Source organism: Callospermophilus lateralis, chromosome 18 (assembly GCF_048772815.1).
Source record: "Callospermophilus lateralis isolate mCalLat2 chromosome 18, mCalLat2.hap1, whole genome shotgun sequence".
NCBI lineage: Eukaryota > Metazoa > Chordata > Mammalia > Rodentia > Sciuridae > Callospermophilus > Callospermophilus lateralis.
The window spans coordinates 13922451-13946349 of record NC_135322.1 but is presented as its reverse complement, the minus strand read 5'-3'; the positions used below and the strand labels follow the sequence as shown (position 1 = coordinate 13946349).

The window sequence follows — 23899 nt, the reverse complement described above, 5'->3', positions numbered from 1 at the left end:
GTGCCACCTGGCTGCCCAGATGCGCCATAATAGCCCTCTCTCTAGAGAAGTCTCTCTGTGTGCCTAGGGTAGAGAATCAGCCTTTAGCTGTCTCCCCAGATGCGGCCCCCACTACTCTTCATGAGTTTCCCCTTTATGGATTCAGCTCTGTCTGGGGGGAAAACCTGCCCGCCCCCACCTGTTCCCTTCCCCGCCACTCCCCTGCGGGCCCCATCCACTTGTTGAAGCACGGGTGGGGAGAGAGGGGGGCGCCCCCTCCCCCTTGTGAGTCTAGCGCCCAGCCTTTGCGCCTCTGGCTAAGCGCCCAGCCCCACGCGCCCCCGCGCGGCCGGCGGGGAGGGAGTGGTGGGGAGGGGGGGCCTGAGCGGGGGCGCGGCCGCCCTCCCCCGCGGGCGGGCGGGCGCGGCCGGGCCCCTCGGGCGGGCTGGGGCGGCGTCGCGGCGGAGCGCGGCGCTGCAGCCATGGCGGGCGGCGCGCGGCTGCTCTGGGTGCCGCTATTGGTGCTGCTGGCGCAGCTCGGGCCGCAGCCCGGGCTGGGCCGTCCCCGAGAGCGTCTCCGCGTGCGCTTCACCCCGGCGGTGTGCGGCCTGCGCTGCATCCATGGGCCCACCGGCTCCCACTGTACCCCGACCTGCGCGCCCCGCAACGCCACCAGCGTGGACAGCGGCGCGCCCGGCGGGGCGGCCCCCGGGGGACCGGGCTTCCGCGCCTGTGAGTGCGAGGTGGTGCTCCCCGAGGGAGGGTTTCCTCAAGGGAGAAGGATCCCCAGAGATGGGGAGACAATCCCCCTGGGAGAAGGAGTTCAGACTCCGTGTGCTGTCGTGCTGGGGAAGCTCTGGGAACTTACGGAAGGGGGCTCCTAATTCCTGTCTGGGGGAGTGGGTCCGGAGGGTCCTGCTTTTGCAAGCAATGCGTGTTCTCAGGGACCTGTGGTGTCCCACCTGAGGGGGTAGGGGACAGTTTCCTGCCTTCGAGTCAAAGTGGGGATCTCAGAATTGAGGAACTTAGGAGCTTTGAAAAAGGAGCCCAAATTCTGAGCCTCTGCGTAATGGTACCTCAGAGATCAAAGGAGAGTTTCAGGGTTGCCCGGGGGAGTCTCAGTCTCTTTGTAAGGGTGGGAAGGATTCGGAGAGTCCGCATGGGATGCCTGTGAGGGAAGGACTTGGGGTGAGAAGAGCTGAAAGGGAAAGGGCCCAGGGAAAATGTGTGTGGGAGGGTGTCTCTCAAGACCTGAGTTGCAGGGAACCCACGTGCGACCGAAATCTAGAAAGGAGATCTGTGGAGGGGGCGCCCCCTGGGGGAAGAGGAGACCAGAGAAGTGTGCACCCGGCACCCCTAAACATGGGGAGCCATCAAGAGGTTCAGGTGAGGTGGGGAGGGCGTGCCACCTGTTGTCCCAGTGTGCTGGAGTAGGTAGGCTCTCCAGGATCGGGTCCTCCCTGCCCCCTCCCTACCCCTTAGGCCCTCTGAAGTGGGGAGTAGGGGCCCCTGGCGCCGAGAACTCGCCCAGCCTGGCCCCCAGCCAGCCCAACCTCGGCCCGGCCGGCGTGAGCTCATCTCCCGCCTGAGACCCCGCCCGCTGCCACTCCCTCTCTCCTCCCCTTCCTCCCTCCTTCCTTTACTCCCTCCCGGCCCAGCCCCAACGTGCCCGTGCCAGGCGCCTTGCCCAGGCGTGTGCCAAGCCCTTGGAGGCGCAAGGAGGGGCATGTGAAGGGGGACTGACCTCAGCAGGACCTCAGTGTCCTCAACTCTCTGTTCTTCCAGGGTTTGGGGACATGGTGTTGGCCTGACCATTCTGTTAGCACCCTGGGGTGTGGGCACTCTCAAAGAACTGGGCTAGAGGCCTGCATTCAGGCTAAGAGAAGACAGAGAAATGCCTTCCAAAGCTAGGAAATACTCCTAGACCTGGCTCGGTTGCTACCACCCCATCAGAGACTTTTCCGATTTTAGATTCTTGCTTCCTAGGCCCAGAGCTCCAGGACCCCATTAGAATACCTGAAGTTCTGGTCTGACTCTCCAAACTAGGGGAGCCCAGATCCCAAGCTTCCTCCCCACCGTGTCAGAAGATTCCAGACACCAGTTCCTCCAGTAAAGTTCCCTCCCAGTCTTTTGAGGCAATGTCCCCAAACTGTGCACCTCATCAGACAACCCTAATATTGTTCCTCCACTACTTCTCCCCACCTCCAGGAGAAACTCTACAAGCCTTATGCAGTGATAACTCCACTCCCCAGCAGAATTCTCTTCCTAACAAAAGGCTCCCATTTCCTTATATTTCCAGCTGAGCCTTCCCCAGTTCCATCACATTCCTGATTTCTGTCTAAGTCCTGTACTTTCAGCTGATATTCTCCCCAGGAACTTTAAATCTCATGTATTCTCAAAAGAACCCTAGAATTGGTCTGTATCAGGGATTCTCCCAATAGGACTCCAAACTTTGTGCTTCCCCCATGCAGCCATTAATAAAAAGATTTGGGCATCTAATCCCTTAGCTGTGAGGAGAGGTGGTTTCCCCAGTATCATAGGGTCCCAGCCAGTTGAGTCTTATGTTCTGGAAACATCCAGGAATTCCATTTCTTCATCTAAACCCTGTTCTCAGCACCCTCAAACGCCATCCCCTAGAAGGCACTGGAGTCCTGTTCTCTAGGTGACTCTCCCCAAAAGGACTTGAAAGACTCCTTTGGATGAGAGCCTCAGTTTCCTCTAAGCTAGCCTTTCCCTGATCCATCCCAGAATCCGTGAACCATCTTTGAACCCCAGAGAACTGCCCTCTAGTTGATCTCTTCCAGAACTCCTGTCCCCTGACCCTTCTAAATTGAAGAGTCTTCCCCTGTGTCTTCCTCTCTAGAGTTGTGGCTCAGAATCCCATACTCGCCTCCCTGGACAGCCTGGCCGCCTGCCCCCTCCCCTGCGCACAGCTGTCTCCAGCTGTTTTCGGCAACCCCGGGGGGAGAAAGGGAGGGGGTGCCCTCGAAAGACACGTCCGGCCTCCTTTGGCTCAACGGTCCCGGGGCTCCCCAAGGGTTCGGAATGCGGAGCCGCCGCCCTGCCCCCGCCGCACCCCTCTCTTTGTTTACCCCGCCGCACAGCTGGCAGTGCCCCGCCCAAAGGTGGCCTGGGGCCCAACGAGGACGCGCAGAGGGGAGAGGAGGCGCGTTCCCGCGTGCTGCCCCGCCCGGTGCTACCGGAGGCGGGAAGGCAGAGCTAGAACTTTGGAACCCGAGTCCAAGGGGAAGTGGGCGGAGACAAGGGCGGTGGGAGGGACCAAGACGCCAGCCAGCCTAGAGGTGGAGCGGGAGGGGCGTAAGCGAGCCCGGGCAAATCAGAGTGAGGAAAGGGGGTGGGCGGGGCTAAAGGTATCAGGTTAGACGCCTTGATTAGGCGGGGTTTAGAATCAGGCTGGTGGAAGGTGATGTGGGCGGGATTAGAAGGGGGGCCTGACCAATGGGTATAGCTGGACCCTTGTGCACAGCTTCTGAGAATGGGGGCGGGCATAGAGTGCAAAGGGGACAGAGTTGGAAGCGGGGAATTATGCCAAGGAGTAACTAAAATGAGGTTTGAGTTGATGGAAGATACCAGAACTGGCTTGGAGGGATTGAAATAGCAGAGGACCTAGCCAGACGACGGGAGGCAGGGCTAAATGCTAAGGAAGAGCTAGCGTGGGCTATGGGAGGCTGAGCCAATCGGCGGGAATGGAGCTGTCTGGGCGGAGCTGTAACGCCGTGTACTCCGCTAGGAAGAAAGTGGTTCCGTGGAACTCGAAAACAAATGGAAGGAAAGTGAATGAAGAGCCAGAGGGCGTGGGGATACCACCTACTGGGTGGAGCTATATCATAGATGGACGGAGTTGGGGCGGGACCACAGGACCGCTAAGGCAGAGAGATTTAGAATGAGTGATGTCTTGAGGGACTGCTTATAATGTTGGGGTCTGAGCTAGCTTGGATGCACTGACCTCAGGGGTATCTGCCAGGCATAGTGCTCACTTTGAGTGTCCTCACTTTCTCCCCGTCCCAGTTTTGTGTCCACTAATCTGTCACAACGGCGGCGTATGCGTGAAGCCTGACCGCTGCCTCTGTCCCCCGGACTTCGCTGGCAAATTCTGCCAGTTGCACTCTTCGGGCGCCCGACCCCCGGCCCCAGCCATGCCAGGCCTCACCCGCTCCGTGTACACCATGCCATTGGCCAACCATCGCGACGACGAACACGGTGAGGAGAGTGTGGCCAAAGTCCTCTGGATCCCTCTGTAAACCGTCTCATTCATTGTTCCTCGGACCCAAATCTTGCTGTCTTCTCAAGTACTTTTCACCAGCTCACCCATCCATTTCTAGCCCCAGTCTAAGAACCCTTGTGGACATTCTTTTGCCCGCTCTGACTCCTTCCAGGCGTGGCGTCTATGGTGAGCGTGCATGTGGAACACCCACAAGAGGCCTCAGTGGTGGTGCACCAGGTGGAGCGTGTGTCTGGGCCGTGGGAAGAGACGGACGCCGAAGCGGTGGCTAGGGCTGAGGCGGTGGCGCGAGCGGAGGCGGCGGCGCCCTACACGGTGTTGGCACAGAGCGCGCCACGAGAGGACGGCTACTCCGACGCTTCAGGCTACGGTTACTGTTTTCGGGAGCTGCGCGGAAGCGAAGTGAGAGTAGGCCGGTGGGGAGGGGTCCCAAGCCTGCCACCGCACGGGGGCGCGCTCACCCAACACTTCCCCACAGTGTGCGTCACCGCTTCCCGGACTCCGGACTCAAGAGGTCTGCTGTCGAGAGACCGGCTTGGCCTGGGGGATTCATGACTGTCAGCCTTGCTCAGAGCACCTGGGTAAGCCCCAAGAGGTCTCCGAGGTGCTCGGAACCAAGGAGGGAGGCGAACTTCTCTCTCCTCTCCGTACTCTGCCCATTGATAAATCCTGTTCACAAATTCTAGCTACCTCTAGCCCGTTGTGGGGATCGTTTTAAGTCTAGATCTATCCATACCTTTCTGTGTCAACCACCCCATTTTCTAACTCTGGCAACTTCTTTTCTCAACCTGCTTTTGTCACTATACATTCACCTCTGGAGCCTCGGTATTTACCTTCTCAGTGCCAATTTAAGGCGCTTCAAACTACACCCAACACCCTTCAGTCCCTCCCACCACTTAGGCCCCGCTCACATACCACCCAGCCCACCTCTAGCCTTTTTCCACAGGGAACTCCAACCGAGTTGGTGTCCCAGATGGGCCTTGTCCAGCCGGCTTTGAGAGGGTTAATGGGTCCTGCGAAGGTGAGGAGCATGGGAGAGAGGGTCTTGGCTCTAAGGACGGGGCTGAATCAAGTCCCCGACTTAGGATGATTTCCCCAACCTTTACAGATGTGGATGAGTGCGCCACAGGTGGGCGCTGCCAGCATGGGGAGTGTGCCAACACGCGCGGCGGGTACACGTGTGTGTGCCCCGATGGCTTTCTGCTCGACTCATCCCGCAGCAGTTGCATCTGTAAGCTGCCAGTATGGGGCTGAAGCAGGGTCCCAAACTACCCCCATCCCTGACCTCAAACCACATCTCAGATCATTCCTGAATGCTTAATTCCCTCAGACCCCCCAGGTCCTTCCAACCCATGTCCCTCCTCTATTCGTCTTAGATCACACTCAGAACCTATCAGATTCTCCTATACCTTCAGATGACTTCCTGTGAGTCTTCAAACTCTCCATCAGTTTCTCAAATCCAAAGCTTTTGGATCCAGATCCCTTAAGATTTCCAAACTGTCTTGAGTTCCTCTTAGACCTCCAAATCCAGCCTTTCCCTTCGACTACTACATCACCTTCAGATCCTGAGATCCTTCTCAGATTCTCTCTTTGACCCCTCAAACTCATCCCAGAGCCCCCAGAGCCCTCAGCTTTTCTTCAGACCCTTTAGACTTACCCAAATGCCAAACACCCCCACCTAACCCCTCTTTGGACCAATCCCCTACCTCCCAAATCTGAAGCATTCCCTAGCCCCTGAAGAATTTCCTCCCCCTCCCCCAGCCCAACACGTGATCTCAGAGGCTAAGGGGCCCTGCTTCCGTGTGCTCCGAGAGGGCGGCTGCTCACTGCCCATTCTGCGCAACATCACCAAGCAGATCTGCTGCTGTAGCCGTGTGGGTAAGGCCTGGGGTCGAGGCTGCCAGCTCTGCCCACCTTTTGGCTCAGGTGAGTACCTTCTGATGAGCCTAGCCCCACTCACAGAGTGCTCAGTCTAAGCTCTGCCCTCTAATTCTGAGACTCACTACCATTCTAACCCCACTGGGCCCTATCATTGGCCAGGCCCTCAACCTCTGAGGCCCGCTGGACTCCACTGAGGACTTCCCCTCCATCCTTAGCCACACCTGCTCCGTCACCCTGAGGCTCACCATCCTGCAACTGGACTGTCTCCTGATAGTCATCCTCAGTCCCTGAAATACGCAATCCTACCCCAGAGCTTTGGCCCAGTCCCAGGCTCCTGAGACACTGCCTTCAGCTTGGGCTCCCCTTTTAGGGCCCCCTAAGACATGACCCTTCCTGGCATTCTAACTTCTGCTAAAACAGCCTCACAAGAGCTGTTTTCTGATGTTCAACTTGGTCCCTACAGGCCACAAACCAAACTCTGCCCTCAACCCCACTCCCTGCCTATCCCAAATGGGGAAAAGCTCTCATGGGCCCACCGTAAGCCTCTGAGATGTTGAATTCTTCTGCTAGGGCACCATGCCATTGTAGCATCCAAGCCAAACCCCTGGCGCACTCTCAGACTAAACCCCACACCCAGCCAAGGCCCACCTTTAGATTCCCTCTTTCTCATATACCCACCTCTTGGGCCCTCTTCTAACTCTCCCCCTTTCCTGTTCCCAGAGGGTTTTCGAGAGATCTGTCCAGCTGGCCCTGGTTACCACTACTCAGCCTCTGACCTTCGCTACAACACCAGACCCTTGGGCCAGGAGCCACCTAGAGTGTCCCTCAGCCAACCACGTGCCCCACAAGTCACCCTTCGGCCTCCCATAGGTGAGGTGGCTTCTGAAGGAGGGGGTGTCATTTTCAAGGTGTTTCCTCAGGGAAAGGAAGAGAGAAGCCAGGACACCCAAATTCAGGTCTTCACTTCCTGATATCCCTTCCTTACCAGGCTCTCTGCCCACACATAGACCTGAGCCCCGGCCTGAGCCTCGGCCTGAGCCCCGGCCTATCCCTGAGCTTCCCCTGCCCAGCATTCCTGCCTGGACTGGTCCTGAGATTCCTGAATCAGGTGCGGCAGAAAGATTTGAGGGTGTTGATGGGGATGGGACAGGTGAGATTCTGGGGGAAGAGGCTCCAAGGTAAAGATACTAAGAAAAAAAACAGAGAAATAAGAAATGGGGGGGGGGGGCTGGGGTTGTGACTCAGTGGTAGAGTCTTGCCTAGCACATGTGAGGCACTGGGTTCCATCCTCAGCATCACATAAAAATAAAAATGAATAAAAAAGGAAGAAAAGAAATGGGTCAGAAAGATAAGAATGCAAAGGGTTGGATGGCAGTTAGATCAGGTGCTGGAGTATAAATTGGGCTCAATTCTGTTAGTTGAGCAAGTCATTTAAACCCTGTGTGAGTCAGTTTTTTGTTCTGTAAAATGGGAATCACTGTGAAATTTTCCATGAGAAATTGCTGATGTGTTGGACACATAGTAACTGCCCTGTTACTGTTAAATAAGTCATTATTTTTTGGAAAGTAAACTATTCAAAGATCGAAACCTTTGGGTGGCATTGTGGGCAGAGGATTCTGGCAAGGACCTGATGAGAACGTCCTACGTTAAAGGAGAGCAGATTCCCATCCAACACTGAGCTTGGGGAGGAGACATGCAAGAAGGTGTTTTAGGCAAAAGGACTTGAGGGGATTGTACTGGGATAGAAAGGACAAAGAGTTCAGAATTGCGGGAACCTGGCCTGACTTCGCTTCCCCACCCCCGCCCAGGTCCCTCCTCAATCGTGTGTCAGCGCAATCCCCAGGTCTGTGGCCCAGGACGCTGCATACCACGGCCCAGTGGTTACACTTGCGCGTGTGACACGGGTTTCCGGCTCAGCCCCCAGGGCACCCGCTGCATCGGTAAGCTGGGCTGAAGGGCGGAGGCTGGACCGGGAGGGCGCTCTACCCTGTCACCTCGTGACCAGTCCTCCCTCCGTGCCCTCAGACGTGGATGAATGTCGCCGCATACCCCCGCCTTGTGCTCCCGGGCGCTGCGAGAACACGCCAGGCAGTTTTCGCTGCGTGTGCGGCCCGGGCTTCCGAGCCGGCCCGCGGGCTACGGAGTGCCTGGGTGAGAAATCCGTGCTGCCCAGCTCCAGGCCCCACCCAGCCTGGGTGTGGCTTCTGCTCGCGGTCCAGAACCACCCCCTCCCTCCTTCGCCTCCCCACAGCAGTCTAGTCCTTCTACTGCCCTGTCCTGCCGTGGCCCCAGCCCGCCTTGGATCAGCTCTCTCTTGGCGATACGACAGCCCGGCAGCCAAATGGGCTCTTCCTTTCGAGGCCCAGTCGGGGTTCTACTGCCCAGCCCGGCTCCGCCCCCCGTTGGCTCCGCCCCTTTTCATCTCCTGCGAGCTCCCCGCCCTCAGGCCCCGCCTCTGTCCTACAACTGCTGCATCCAGTTCCCTGACCACGACCCCTGATTCCACCCTTGTCACACCAGAGCCTCATCCCCAAACTGCCGCTCCCTTCTCTTGCTCCGCTCCTGCCTTTCCTTTCTTTGCTGGGTCCCCAAAGCTGCTCTTCCCACCCTTACCTTTCCCAGGCTCCACCCTCCCCCAATTTGCCTCCTCTCCGGTTCTCCCTTTCCGTCTCTGTGCTGGAGGGGTCCCCAGACCGTGCCCTGCCCTCCCGGCTCAATCACGGTCTTAGTTTAAAGCCCGCTCGCCCCAAGCCCCGCCCGCCGCCCTGGCCCGCCCCTATTTTCCCCAACTACCTACGCCTGGCCACACTCCCCTCCCGCCACGCCTCGAGTCTCCGCGGACTGTCTCAGTCCCAGCTGCCCGGTTCTGCCCACAGACGTGGATGAGTGCCAGCGCGTGCCGCCGCCGTGTGACCGCGGGCGCTGCGAGAACACGCCAGGCAGCTTCCTCTGCGTGTGCCCCGCTGGGTACCAGGCAGCACCGCACGGAGCCAGCTGCCAGGGTGAGGAACTGAGAGGGGCAGAAGGAAAGGGGGCCCAAGGAGAAGGGTATAGGGGTAGTAATGAAGATTGGGGAGGCTGAGCAATGGGGCGAAGGGAGGCTGACTACAGGGAGATTGAGGCTGGGTTCTGAGAACCAGACGTGTGGCTTAGAGTGACCCAGGCATGGAAAAGGCCAAGTGATGAGAAACAGAAAGACTGAATCTGGAAGGTGGAGAAGCACAATAGGAGAGATGGAGAGGTCAGTAATTGGGAAGGGGAGCAGAATTATGGAGGCTAGCTAGAGAGGAGGCTGGAGAGGCAGAGTTCTAGGAGCCAGCCAGCCAGCTTAATAGGGATTGATGGAGAATGGAGAGGAGGAACGATGGAGGGTGTAAAGTCAGTGATGGAGGCCAGGTACACTGGGTGGATCATGGGACAGGAAGGGGGCAGGGGACAAAGAAAAGCAGTGATGGGGGGTCCCCTTGCCCCACACAGATGTGGACGAGTGCACGCAGAGCCCAGGCCTATGTGGCCGCGGAGTGTGTGAGAACCTGTCCGGCTCTTTCCGCTGTGTTTGCCCGGCTGGCTTCCGGGGTTCGGCGTGTGAAGAGGATGTGGATGAGTGTGCCCAGGAGCCGCCACCGTGTGGGCCAGGCCGCTGTGACAACACAGCTGGCTCCTTTCACTGTGCCTGCCCAGCTGGCTTCCGCTCCAGAGGGCCTGGGGCCCCCTGCCAAGGTGAGGTGCTAGGTCCAACCCTGCAGCACTGCTACTTGCTGTGGGGACTAGATAGTCATTGTGGGGGGGGGTCAGAGAAACCAAGTGATATACTCTGTGATGGAGGCCGGGGGCAGAAAGGTGGTATACTGAGAAGGCAGGAGGATATGACTCTTGTCTTCTCTTTCTTAAAATAAGAATGCTCCCCATCCCTCTTCCTTTTTGAAGGATATGCTTGTGCTTATGGGAACCCTGAAGAGGGGAAACTGAGGCAGGGAAGGCAACACAGAGGAGCTGGTGCCTTAGCTTCTGTATCAGCCAGAGAGGCCATAAATAGGGAAATAAGGAATGGCTTTGTCCTGAGAGGAGGGGGCAGTCTGGCAACGTTCAGCAGGCTGGGTCAAGACAGGAATGTTGGGGTGGGCAGGGATGGCAGGGGATCCAGGCCCCTTCCCTCCCCTGACTGATCTCCCCTGCCCCAGATGTGGATGAGTGTGCCCGTAGCCCCTCGCCTTGTGCCTATGGCCGGTGTGAGAACACAGAGGGCAGCTTCCAGTGTGTCTGCCCCACAGGCTTCCAACCCAACGCTGCTGGCTCTGAGTGCGAGGGTGAGGCCGGGGAGGGAGGGAGGTATGGGGGTGGGCGAGGTTGGCGTGGGATTGTTCCTTCAAGACCACTTTCTCCCCTGTTCCTCAGATGTGGATGAATGTGAGAACCACCTGGCATGTCCTGGACAGGAGTGTGTGAACTCACCTGGCTCTTTCCAGTGCAGGGCCTGTCCTTCTGGCCACCATCTGCACCGTGGCAGATGCACTGGTAAGATCAGGCCTTGACTGTGACCTGCAACCTGTATCATGACCCCCTGACCCAGATGGTGACCCTGACCTGAGCTGTAACCCCCTGACCAGGAACTCAATCACCTTACCTGGACTACAACTCTCACAACCTGATTGTGACCTGTCTAGACCCCTGAACAGGCTGTAATCCCTTACCTGGTCCATGACTCTCAACCCTGAATGTGATCTCCTGACTCTGAACACTAAACTTGACTGTGACTTTTCATCCTAATCTTTATTGATAACCCATGACAACTTTGATAGCAGTTAATCTCCTGACCCTGACTGACCTCTGACCATGAATGGTACCTGTGACCCTAACCATAACCCTGCCAAGAACCCTGTCCCTTGATCCTGTCTCCCTTACTGCCCCTGTTCTATCTCAGACTCTCTTCCCTGGAACCTAGTTAGGTCATTATCCCTGACCCTGACTCCTGATTTGGGCAGAATCCTGGACTCTCATGGTAGCCTGTGATCCTAATGAATTTTCCAGTCATTCATTGACTCTGATCCATTATTCAGCAGAATCCCATAGATGGTCTTGATTTATGATCCATGTGCCATTTCAGAGTCCCTTTGCCTAACCCCAGAATACTGGCACAGGGAATTTCCAGACACCCAAACCCACAGGAATTGAATCCCAGGCCCCAGGACTGACATCTGTCATAGAGTCCTCATCCTGTTTTCTTACTCAAGGCACTTTCCATCACTTCCCCCAGACCCCTCTGCTCCAAGGGCATGTGTTCAGTGTGCCCCTAGACTGGACCCCTTCTAAAACCCCTGTTCCCACAGATGTGGACGAATGCAGTTCAGGCGCCCCCTGCGGTCTCCATGGTCACTGCACTAACACCGAAGGCTCCTTCCGCTGCAGCTGCGCACCAGGGTACCGGGCGCCATCGGGTCTGCCCGGGCCCTGTGCAGGTGGGCAGGATGGGGACAACAGGAGAGCCTGTCAGTACTGAGATATGCCTACTGGGGACATAGAAGTTGCAGTAAAGGACTGTGGGATCTGGGCGAGATGAGTGCACTCGTGTAATCTCAGCGATTTGGATGCCTGAGGCAGGAGAATCCCAAGTTCAAGATCAGCCTCAGCAATTTTTTTTAATTTTTTGAGACAGGGTCTCAAAATAAAAAATAAAAAGGGATTGGGATGTGGATCAGTGGTAGAGCGCCCCAGGGTTCAATCCCCAGTACCAAATAAATGAACAAACAAAAAAAAGTGGGGCTGTGGGAAGAGTTTAGGCTTGAGTTGTGTGGGGTGCTGTTTGGGGGCGGGGCCTAGTTCTGGAGGACCGGGTCAGGTGACCCCGCAGCCCAGCTGTAGCTCGAGCCTTCCTTAGACGTAAACGAGTGTCTGGAGGGCGACTTCTGCTTCCCCCACGGAGAGTGCCTCAACACCGATGGTTCCTTTGCCTGTACTTGTGCCCCCGGCTACCGGCCCGGACCCCGCGGAGCGTCTTGTCTCGGTCGGTACTCAGGCTGGTCCTGGACAAGGAGTGGGTGGCCTTCTAGCAGGAAGAGGCGGGACAGGGAGAAGAAGGTGGAATCCCGGGGTCTGAACTTTCTGTCCGAGTCTCCCTAAATCGGGGGGCGGGGCTATGGGGAGTCTCCAGGTGGTGACGGGGAGGGGCGGGGCATGGGAAAGGGCGGAGTCTGTGAAGTTGGGCAGTGATTGGAAAGGACTGTCCTAAAGCCCCAGGTTCGGGGCTTGCAGGGAAGGAGGGTGCTTGAGGCGGGTGGGGGAGGGCGTTAAAGGCTTGGGGCGTGGAGGGGCGGGGAAAGGGCGGTGGAGGGGTGTGGCCTGGATGTAGGCAGAGGAGGAGGTGGGTCTGGGTTTTCTATGATTGATCCGCAGATGTGGATGAGTGCAGCGAGGAGGACCTTTGCCAGAGCGGCCTCTGTACCAACACCGACGGCTCCTTCGAGTGCGTCTGTCCTCCGGGACACCGGGCCGGCCCAGACCTCGCCTCCTGCCTTGGTGAGGGGCCGCGCCCCGACTTGATCCCTCCCCACCACTCCTTTGTGCCATGCACCCGGGCCTCTTCCTCACCGCTTCTTCACTGCCCCTCTCCGCTCCCTGGCATTCTCCTTCCTGCTGCTTCCTTGACTCCCTTAACTTGCTTGCCTCCTTTGCTTCTCCGGTCTGACCTCCTTGCCTCCCTCTTCAGATATTGATGAATGTCGTGAGCGGGGCCCCGCCCTGTGCGGATCTCAGCGCTGTGAGAACTCCCCTGGCTCCTACCGCTGTGTCCGGGACTGCGATCCGGGCTATCACGCGGGACCCGAGGGCACCTGTGATGGTGAGACGAATCCCCCATCTCCATCCCCCAAGAGAGGTTCCTGGAATCCACTCCCATGGGGACCGAGGAAGGACATCTTGCCCTATAAACTTGGAGAAAGGGGGCGCTGGGGTTGTGGCTCAGTGGTAGAGCGCTCGCCTAGCATGCTTGAGGCACTGTTTTCAATCCTCAGCACCACATAAAAATAAAATAAAGATATTGTGTCCACCAAAAATTTAAAAATAAATATTGAAAAAAAACTTGGAGAAAGGGAAGGGGCCCCTAACCAATGCACCCTTTACCCCATCTGGCCATATCTCTGGGGGCAGAAATAAGCCACCATTGTGTCCTTGTATTTTCTTATAGAGGCAGGGGATGGAGGAGATACTCCTATCCCCAACCAGGGCAAGCCAGAGCCACCTGTGCCCCCTCTGTAGTTTGAGCCTAGTCTATTTTTTAAGGAAATAACCCACAAAGATATCTCTTGCCAGAACTGTTGGGACCTGCCCCTTCCAGTGGACCTATGGATTAAAACTTCTTCAGGCCACTTTTCCTCCTAACATAAACAGGGACATGCCTTCTTCCCACCCTCTACCACTCTTCCGCTCCTACCTGTCCTTCCAAAAAGGCCCCGCCCTGGCTGTCATCCTTTGCTCATGTGAAATTCCCCCAGATTTCTTCAAGCACTAGGTTTTGCCCCTTTAAGCTCTGGCCCTTCCATCCATCCCTCTTGACTGTTCTTTCCCATTCCACAGACTTCTGCAGCCCTTGGAAACACATAGGCCCACACCTCCCCATCTCTCCTCTGCCTTCAGAACTACCCCTTGAGTACTCTTCTATTTTGCAGGTCTTCCCCCTAACTCTCCTCCACCCCTCATTCCTCTCTGGCTCCCATCCCCCCTTCAGACCCTGGCAGAGGACTGATGGGGGCAGGAGGAGCTGGGCTAATCACATATGTGTGTGTGTGTGTATGTGTGTGTGTATGTGTGTGTGTGTATGTGTGTGTGTGTGTGTCTGATTCCTCCTTGTTTTCTTGCAGATGTGGATGAATGCCAAGAATATGGCCCTGCAATTTGTGGAGCTCAGCGCTGTGAGAACACCCCTGGATCGTACCGCTGCACACCAGCCTGTGACCCCGGCTATCAGCCCATGCCAGGGGGTGGATGCCAGGGTGGGTACCCACCGGATGTTGGCTGAGATGTGTGGAAGGGGTGGAAGGTTCAGAAATGGCCTAACCGTCTGGTGATTACAGATGTGGATGAGTGCCGGAACCGGTCCTTCTGTGGTGCCCATGCTGTGTGCCAGAACCTGCCTGGATCCTTCCAGTGCCTCTGTGACCAGGGCTACGAGGGGGCGCGGGACGGGCGTCACTGCGTGGGTACGGGGCTCCAGGGGGTGGGCACGAGCAAAGGGTAGGGGGAGAGGTAGAGCAGGTCCTGCTCCTGTCTGTGTATCTGGAGAAACATGAACTTAGGGTTGTAGAATTTAGCTCTTGCAACAGAAGATCAGCTCCATATCAGTCAAAACTCTGCTAGTGGCAAGTGACAGAAACTTGTTCATTTTTATTTTTTTCTGAGAACTTTTAAAAAATATATCTTTTTCTAATATGTTACGAAGAAAATTACTAAGCATAACAAATTGAAAGAACTGACAAATGTACACCTGTACGCCTGTGATCTAGATTCTCTTTTTTTAAATCATTTTCTTTATAATTGCTTTCTCACACACCTATCCATGAAGCCATCTTAATTTTGGGGGGCAAATTTGAGTAAATTGTAAACTTGGCATGGTGGTGCACACCTGTAATTGCAGTGACTTAGGAGGCTGAGTCAGGAAGATCACAAGTTCAAGACCAGTGGGCAACTTGGTGGGACCTCAGTCTCAAAATAAAACGAAAAAGGGCTGGGGATGTAGCTCTATGGTAGAGCACTTGCATAGCATGTGCCATGCCCTGGGTTCAATCCCTAGTACCACACACACACACACACACAAAATGATAAACTGTAGGCATCAATACATTTCCTCCTTGATTCTTCAGTCTTCACATCATGAACTAGAGTTCAATGTGTGTTTACGCATATTTTCATTTGAGGTCCAATGTACATACAGAAATGTGCATGAATCTTAATTATATATTCTGTGGGTTTTAAAAAACAGGTTTTATTTCTTTTAAAAAAGAATTAAAATTGCAAAGTTCTGTGATATATTGGAGTATATCTGGGTATAACTGGATCTAAGAATATACCAAGGCTATCTCTGTCTCTGTGTCCCTCTCTCAGCTCTGCTGTCCTCTATGGGGTTTATTTTTAGGCAGACTCTCTCTTCATAGTGACCAGGATGGCCCTAGCAAGTCTGGGCTAGCATCCTTAGTTGAACTGTGCTAGATCTAAAGGGGAAGGTTCCTTTTCAACATTTCCAGTGAAGGTCCCAAAACTGAGTTTAACTGGCCCAGTGTGGGTCTGAACCAGAGAAATGCAGTAATCTGGTTGATTCTGCCTCAGAGTAGAATTAGTCCTATTCAAAATAAATTAGTTGAAATTGGAGAAGCACAGAGTTCCCAAGGGAAAATCAGGATCTGTTACCAAAAGGAAAGTAGAGGTGGGATCTGGGCCGTTAAAGAAATTCATTATATTTATTTGAAAGCTCACACTTTCAAATTTTTTGAACCACAGAAGTTCATAACCATTGATTCTCTTTCCCTTGTTATTTCCTGCTTACAGATGTGAATGAGTGTGAAACACTACAGGGTGTCTGTGGAGCTGCCCTGTGTGAAAATGTTGAAGGTTCCTTCCTCTGTGTCTGTCCTACCAGCCCTGAGGAGTTTGACCCCATGACTGGACGCTGTGTTCCCCCACGGACTTCTGCTGGTAAGACTAACATGTCTATTTAACTGGTGGTAGCTGGTTGTACAGGAAAATTGTTGTACAGCTGCCACCAGTTAAATGCTACCATGATGAACTAGATGAACTAGATTCTGGTCCCAACTCTGTCACATTCCTTCACTCAACAATGTTCACAGGGCATACGCTGTTTTCAGGTCCTATTCTGGGCACTGAGGACAGCAATGACTGAGAAAGATAATTCTCTGTTCATAAGGGGCTCACAATCCAATGGGGCAGAGAGAGAGATCACCAGATAGTGATAATCCAGAGGCATCAGGACTGGGAGAAAGGAAGCAAGGCCAGCAGGAATACACAGGCTGTGATGGGGAAAGCCTAGGGACTTTTGGAGGAGGTGCCTGACCTGAGAAAGGAGGAGGGAGGGCTTCCTGGAGGAGACAATGTCTGAACTGAGAGCAGGAGGACAAGTGGAAAGGAGCAGGTGTGAGAGGGGGTATTGGGCAGAGGACACAGCAAAAGGAAGGGCCTACGAAGGCAGGAAAGGACCTGACATGCTGAAGGAGCAGCAGAAGCTCACATGGCATGAGGTGGAGAGCAAAGGAAGGCGGGGAGACAGGTGCCAGAACACACTGGCTCACCCAGGAGGTTGGACTTTGCCCCAGGGCATAGTGGCACCTGTTTTAAGCAGGAAAGGTGCATAACAGAGGGGTGACACTGGAGGCTGGGACAGGGATCCCGAGAGAAGAGGACAGGGCTGGATCAAGGCAGGGGCCAGGGAAGGGGAGGGAGAGAAGGTGGGAGAGAAACCCAAGAGGCTGTAGGGACAAGCCGTGGGGCTGCCTGGTGGGGCGACTACCCAGGAGGAAGCCTAGGTCTGGGGATGAAGACTGGGAGCCAGTTTGTTAGATGTGCAGAGGGTGGGGCACTCAGACCAGGGGAATGTCCTCCCCCATAGTGATGGGCGAGACACCCGGGGAAGTGTAAGGCCGGGATGCAAAAGATGTAGACACACAGGTGAGAGTGGTAGAAAGAGAACGTTAGGTGGTGAGAGGTGTGGAGTCTGATTCTGCCACTGATGTCTGGCACCCTCTGGGCCTCAGTTTCCCCACCTCTGACATCCGGGGCCTGGGGGTGGGGTACTGAGACTCAACCCATCCTAAGTGAAGCCCCTCGGTGATTCCCCAGGTACATTTCCAGGTTCACAGCCCCAAGCACCTGCCAGCCCTAACCTGCCACCGGCCAGGCCTCCCCCACCATCCCCACCCCGCAGACCCAGCACACCCAGGCAGGGTCCTGTGGGCAGTGGGCGCCGGGAGTGCTACTTTGACACAGCAGCCCCAGATGCATGTGACAACATTCTGGCACGGAACGTGACGTGGCAGGAGTGCTGCTGTACTGTGGGTGAGGGCTGGGGCAGCGGCTGCCGCATCCAGCAGTGCCCAAGCACCGAGACAGGTGAGTGGTAGGCTGGTGGGTGGACACAGGGCAGAAGGGTTGGGTGGGAATAGAGGGGCATGAGAGTAGGAAGGTGGGCACATTTGGACATGCCATTGGGTACTGATACTGCCAGGGAAAAGAATGAACCACCAGCTACCAGGTGGTTGTGGTTGGGCATGCAGCTGAGAAGTGGTCACTAACAGGCAGAGGCCTGAACATATGGGCAGGGGGTAAAGGTAAGCACAGGCGCCCCAGGGCAGGGGCTGGGATTCTGAGGTCCTGGCTCAGCCTTTTCTCTGTTTGCAGCTGAATACCAGTCATTGTGCCCCCACGGCAGGGGCTACCTGGCACCCAGTGGAGACCTAAGTCTACGGAGAGGTGAGGCCATACTTCATCCCCCACCCCCAACAGACCCAGATCTGTCCCACCTTGTCTATGTCTCTTCCTGTTTCTCTCTGTCTTTGGCCTTGTTTCTCTGTATCCATCTCCAACCCCACGCCCATCCCCACCCCCTCCGGTCTCCAGCTCTCCAGGTCTCTACTTCTGGGTTTCTACTGCCCTCTCCTCTGCCTTGGTTTGTCTTTCCTGGTCATACTAAGCTGCTGTCATATACTCCCCTCACCCAGCTGATCCCACACCCGGGCCTTCCCCCATCTCTCCTCACCCTTCCTGCAGATGTGGACGAATGCCAGCTCTTCCGAGACCAAGTATGCAAGAGCGGAGTCTGCGTGAACACAGCCCCAGGCTACTCGTGTTACTGCAGCAACGGATACTACTACCACGCTCAGAGGCTGGAGTGCGTTGGTATGAGCCCCACCTCTACCATCTTCCTCCCTCTCCCCAACCCCTGGCCAAGCCAGCCCCAACTCGGAATGCGGCCATCACAGCGGGAAGTCCTTCCTGGAGTCTAGACTCCCTCTATCACAGTGTCAGTGCCTGGGGAGAAAGAGAAATTGGAAGGGGATGGGTAGGTGGAGAAGGCCGCCTCTTAACCACTCCCTCTGTGGCTCCCTAGATAATGACGAATGCGCCGACGAGGAGCCAGCTTGTGAAGGAGGCCGCTGTGTCAACACGGTGGGCTCTTATCACTGCACATGCGAGCCCCCACTTGTGCTGGACGGCTCGCGGCGCCGCTGCGTCTCCAACGAGAGCCAGAGCCTGGGTAATTCCGTCCCGGCCGCCCCCACGTGTTCCTGCCCCCTGGCTCCGCCCCCGCCCGGGGGCCAATCTCCTTTGGCTCCACCCCACGGGCCACGCCTTCGTCGGGTCACGCCCCTCGCGCTCCTGTAGAAGGCCACGCCCCCTGGGCCCTGCAGGCTGTCTTTGTGTGGATCTGAGAGGCGAGCTTGCCTGGTGGTTAAAGTTTTTAGAGGCAGTCTGCCACTTACTGGCACGTTGCATATCTCCTCTTGAACCTAGTTTCCCGCTTGCGTGTTGGGTGACTAGCTCTTACCTTACAGTGTAGAATTTTATTTTATTTGTAATGACAGAAGGGATCCTAGCCTTACTGAGTGCTAAATGATTGCTACCTGTTAGTATTTTTCTGTGTGTCTGTCTCCAATTCTCTCTGCGTTTCTATCCTTTGGATTTGTAACTTTATTTTTAATATAGTGCTGGGAATTGAACCCAGGGCCTTGTGCATGCGAGGCGAGCACACTACCAACTGAGCTATATCCCCAGCTATCTTTTGGATTTTATATGCATATCTGACACTCTCTCAATCTGTCTTTGTTTCCAGGTCTCTCTTTCTCTTGGTCTCTCTATCTCATTTGGTCCTTTCTTTCTCCCTTTTGATCTCTGTGCATTTCCTCCCTCTCTTTGTAGACCTCTGTCAATCTTTCTTGAGTTTTTCTCGGATAGGCTCTCTGTGTCTCCCCATCTCTGTTTTTGCCCTCTGGCCCAAAGTCTCCTCTCTCATTTTCAAGTGAAACCTGAAAATTCAAACAATTCCTGTGTTGCTACAACATCCCCCTCACCATGAGACTTCAAACAATGCCCAGAGAAGGGAAGCAAGGGCCCCAAGTTCACAAAGCTCTCTAGAGGCTGGAATTGGGTAGCAGCTCTCAGATCCCATCTCCCAGGCCTCTTCTTCTGTCCTCTCCTCCTACACAACAGTCTCCTGCCAAAACAAGTCCTGTCCTTAATGCAGAACCCTGGACCTACCTCAAAGGGCTTCTGAGAGTCACATCACAGCTGAGAAGAATCTGTTGATAGGCAGGAGGTGGCTGGGCTCCAGCAGGGGAGGGGGCTCAGCAAGTGCCTTTCCACCCTGATACATCCTGTCACCACCTGCAGATGACAATCTGGGAGTTTGCTGGCAGGAAGTGGGGCCTGACCTTGTTTGTAGTCGCCCACGGCTGGACCGTCAGGCCACCTACACAGAGTGCTGTTGTCTCTATGGAGAAGCCTGGGGCATGGACTGTGCCCTCTGCCCTGCCCAGGACTCAGGTACTGCCACTGGACTAGGCTGCACTCCGAACCCTGCCCCTTAGGTTTCTAATCCAGCCAGGCCTTTGGACTTCCCAGTCTTGGAACCACAGATCCCCCCAGTTGGCACCTTAACCCCCTTATCACAGCCCATGCCCAAATCTTAGTTCCCAAATAAAATCCCAAAGACTTCCAAGTCTCAGTGACACAAACCCTAAGGCCAGATTCAGCACATCCCAGAAGTTCCAGCACCATAGGCTCCTGGGGTCCGATCTCTTGTACCCTCACCTCCTGGTCTCTAAACCCCAAGGCACAACCGTTGAGTTGCCCCCTCCCAAATCCTGGACCCTAGACCCATACACCAGTTGTACAGACCCCCTAACCCTGGCCCACAGACAGCTAGGTCTTCAGATTTCCAGGTCTCGGTGGCTGAGACCCCTCCCATGCAATCCTGGCCTAATCCACAAAACACCTTTATCTCATTGCTCCCGGTCCCTAGTTCTAACTCCCATGGACCCTCTAAACTCTAGCACCTTGGACTCTAATTCTTAGCTGTAGTATTCAGTACCTGATCCCAGTACCTCGGAATTACAATTTCAGCCTCCAGACCCTCAATCCTGACACCAGAAACCCCTAATCCTACTCCTCCAATCCAGCACCCTCCTTTCAAGTGCTTCCCACCCAGGCCTCAGCCCAGGGCCCTTCCAATCCTCTGGGCTTCTCTTCCCAGGGTCTGGGCTGGGGGGAAGCGGTGGGTGCAGATGCACACAGAGCTGATTGTGTGGCTTTGCTTCTGTTCACAGATGACTTTGAGGCCCTGTGCAATGTGCTGCGTCCCCCTGCATATGGCCCCCCTCGGCCAGGTGGCTTTGGGCTGCCCTATGAGTATGGCCCAGACATAGGCCCCCCTTACCAGGGCCTCCCCTACGGACCTGAGTTGTACCCACCACCTGTGCTACCCTATGACCCCTACCCACCACCCCCTGGACCCTTTGCCCGCCGGGAAGCCCCTTACGGGGCACCACCCTTTGACATGCCGGACTTTGAGGATGATGGTGGCCCCTATGGTGAATCTGAGGCTCCTGCGCCACCCAGCCGGGGCATGGGCTGGCCCTATCGGTCCCGCGACACCCGCGGCTCCTTCCCAGAGCCTGAGGAGTCCTCTGAAGGTCGAGGCTACACGGGTGAGCGCTGTGGGCCAGTGATGAGGAGTGGGGCCAATAGAGGTGAGAGAGACGAGGGAGGGAGGGAGAAGCTGAAAAAGAAGATAGGCGGAGAGACCGGGCAGAGATGGGAGCGATAAAGAGGACCAGAGAAAGACTCCTAGACCAACCGAGGGAAGGGGACGGAAAAGCTAGGAGAGCCAAATGAGGTGGAGCTCATGGCGCCCAGCGCCCCTGAGCTCTGGAGCAGGAGGGACAGTTTAGAATGAGACCCACGGAGGAGCCAGGGGCACCAACACTGGGACATTCAGGTAGAGTGGTTGGGTGGGGGAATGAGGAGACCAAAGCCCCAATTCCTGGGGTCTCCACAGACGCCCTGGCTGAGCCCTATGAGGGGCTGGAGGCCGAGGAGTGTGGGATCCTGGATGGCTGTGCCCACGGCCGCTGCGTGCGTGTTCCTGAAGGCTTCACCTGCGACTGCTTCGATGGCTACCGCCTGGACATAACCCGCATGGCCTGTGTCGGTGAGGGGCGGTGGGGAGAGGCAGGGCTCGCCCAGAGAGGGTGGGGACTCTGGAGGTGGCCAAGAATACCTGAGAAAAACCAGCTCCAAGGGGGTGATTCTTAATTAGGGGTGAGACAGGGCTGGAGGAAGGCAGGACTTGACCACAGGGTGGGTGGGGCTGGGCTTAGAAGCAGAACGAAGAGTAGAGTCCTGCAGATGTGATTTCTAAGGACCACCAATGGTACCTTGGATGATTTGCCTGACCTCTTTGGAAAGCCTAGGTCTTTCCATCTGTAAAATGGGAATATTAATCATGTCTGTCAAGGCAAGGGTAAAGCCAAGTGATGACAATCTGGAACTCTAGGGGACTCTGACAGACCTCAGGCTCAGTCCAGCAACTTGCTTTGTGACCCTTGAGAGGTCACTGTCCCTTGCTTAGCTTTTCTCATCTGGAAAATGGGTATAGTCAAAGAACCCAGTTTACAGAAGAGTTGTGAACATCATCAACACTTTCCTAATAACTGAGACCTATATGTAAACTGAGGCTCAGAGAAGAGAATTGAGTCCTCTGAGGTCTCACAGCCAAGAAATAGCAGGGGGCTGGGCACCCAGAGACTGGGAGACTGGCCTGAGAACCTGCCTGGTGTAGGCTTGCTGTGAGACGCTGGGCAAAGGGATTTCCCACACTGGGCCTTGGTTTATACATCCGGGTCAAACAGGATCACAGGAGCTTCCTCATAGGGGTATTAGGAAGATAAGTTTAATACAGGTGACGTATTTGCAATAATATCTGGTATAAGGTAAGTGTTTACTGTTGTTGATATTATCAGTATTATTTTCCTAGCAAAAATCTAGTGATGTAGCTCCCATACCCATCTTGGAAAGCTCAAATTGAGGCACAGAGCAGTTAAGCCACCTGCCAAGGCTCACACAGCCAGCAGGTGGAAGTGGTCGGATTTAAGTCCAAACCAGACAGGCTCAACATCCCACATCCATACTTCTGCCCCACTGCGTCCCAGGGACCAGGGAGGCCAGATGCTGGGTCCTCAGCCTTGAGCAGCACTCCTTCAACCCCCCTCCCCAGACATCAACGAGTGCGATGAGGCAGAGGCAGCCTCCCCACTCTGTGTCAACGCGCGCTGTGTCAACACCGATGGCTCCTTTCGCTGTATTTGCCGCCCGGGATTTGCACCCACACACCAGCCACACCACTGTGCGCCTGCGCGGCCCCGCGCTTGAATCCTACCCACGCCTGCACTTGGGACGGTGCCCGGCACACCTGCAGCCTGTTAGTGCGCATGCACACGGGGCATCAGCTGGGATTGAGATGATGGACACAGGATTAATAGACTCTAGGAGCAAGGTCTTCACTCTTCCCGCCACCCCCAGCCCCAGCCCCTCTTGCCCGTGCCCTGGGCCTGGTCTATTCCTAGGTTCCCTTCACATTTCCTTTCTGTTTTATAAAATGTTCCATTAAAAACACCTATTTTGTACCTTTGCCTCTGCCTTTCTTTTTCTCAAAATCTGGCTCCAGAGTTTGTTCTTTAGTCACTAAATTACATCCACAAACTGATGACATGTCTGACTCAATTTCCGTGACTCTGAATCTACAATTTGATGTATGTGGTGCTGGAGATTGAACGCAGGGCCTCACACATGCCAGCGAGCCTTCTGCCAACTCAGCCACACCCCCTGCCCTCTGTCTTCTCCCCCACCCCTCTCTCTCCTACCGGGCAGACCCAAGGGCACTGAACCACTCAGCCACATCCCCAGCCCTTGTTTATTTGGAGACAGGGTCTTGCTAAGTTGCTGAGGCTGGCTTTGAACTTAAAGTCTGCCCGCCTCAACCTCCTGAGTGGCCACTACCTGCCATCAGAGCCTCTGTCTCTTGAACTGTCTGGGTCCTTGCCTCTCTCCTAGCTATATTTCTCTCTCTTTTTGCCTCATTTTCTCTGCCCAACTCTCTGACTTTACATCTCTCCCTGTCTATCATTCTCTTTCTTTGTTTCTCCCTAATATCCAGAAAGATCTTGCCTCTGGGTTTTTAGTGCCTCCTCCTGGCCCTGCTGGTAAACCCCCTGGAGCCTCTTCCATGTCTGGAACCTGAGGCAGGGAGAGAAGGGAGCAGCCCCACATCCTGCTTTCTCAATTGGATGAGGGCCCAGATTCCTCTACTCCCCAAGGACATCTGAAGCCATTCTGGGACAAGTGGGGTACAGAGGGGACAGGAGTCCCAGGAGAGGTGAACCTGACCCTCCAGCTGGGAACTGGCTGTGGACAGATGAGGGAGCGGCAGTCCTGGCCTGTGGCCTGTGCTCGGACACGTGGAGGCAGGAAGGAGCTGTGTGTGATGGTCAAGTCCCGGCAGTCCTTGTCCCCTGCCTACTTCTTGTCCATGTGGCGACTCTGAAAAAACAAAAACAGCTTGATCTCTCGAAAGCTCAGGGCAGGGATGGGGGGTATGGGGTAGGGGAGTGCAGGGGCCCCTGGCACGGGGACAGGCTGAACCTAAGAGTTCACCCACCTGTGAGTGCCTCTTTCCCCAAGGTTTCAAACTCAGATGCCTGAGGGTCCTCACAAGTGATATGACCAAGCTGGATGGGAAAATCA

At 55.4% G+C, this 23899-nt stretch overlaps 1 protein-coding gene across 1 annotated transcript; it reads left to right on the top strand.

Moving 5' to 3' along the window:
- Positions 1-436: 436 nt before the first annotated feature.
- Ltbp4 (latent transforming growth factor beta binding protein 4) lies at positions 437-22782 on the top strand. The gene is made up of 30 exons (XM_076839538.2): positions 437-711; positions 4009-4200; positions 4377-4624; positions 4701-4803; positions 5169-5243; positions 5331-5453; positions 5984-6148; positions 6824-6973; positions 7092-7211; positions 7912-8043; positions 8129-8254; positions 8980-9105; positions 9581-9823; positions 10285-10410; positions 10499-10618; positions 11431-11559; positions 11979-12104; positions 12494-12616; positions 12807-12938; positions 13957-14088; positions 14170-14295; positions 15638-15784; positions 16943-17212; positions 17501-17572; positions 17870-17998; positions 18210-18356; positions 19490-19642; positions 20425-20805; positions 21156-21308; positions 22374-22782. Exons 1-30 carry the CDS (start codon positions 462-464, stop codon positions 22526-22528), a joined length of 4674 nt encoding a protein of 1557 aa, XP_076695653.1. The 5' UTR covers positions 437-461; the 3' UTR covers positions 22529-22782.
- The last annotated feature ends 1117 nt before the right edge of the window (positions 22783-23899 follow it).

Excerpts from the sequence above, each read along its gene's own strand:
- Ltbp4 (XM_076839538.2), top strand. The coding sequence starts at position 462 with ATGGCGGGCGGCGCGCGGCTGCTCTGGGTGCCGCTATTGGTGCTGCTG. Across the intron at positions 4,804-5,168 it reads GCCTTGCTCAGAGCACCTGG|GGAACTCCAACCGAGTTGGT; the intron begins GTAAGCCCCAAG and ends CTTTTTCCACAG. Across the intron at positions 7,212-7,911 it reads TCCTGAGATTCCTGAATCAG|GTCCCTCCTCAATCGTGTGT; the intron begins GTGCGGCAGAAA and ends ACCCCCGCCCAG.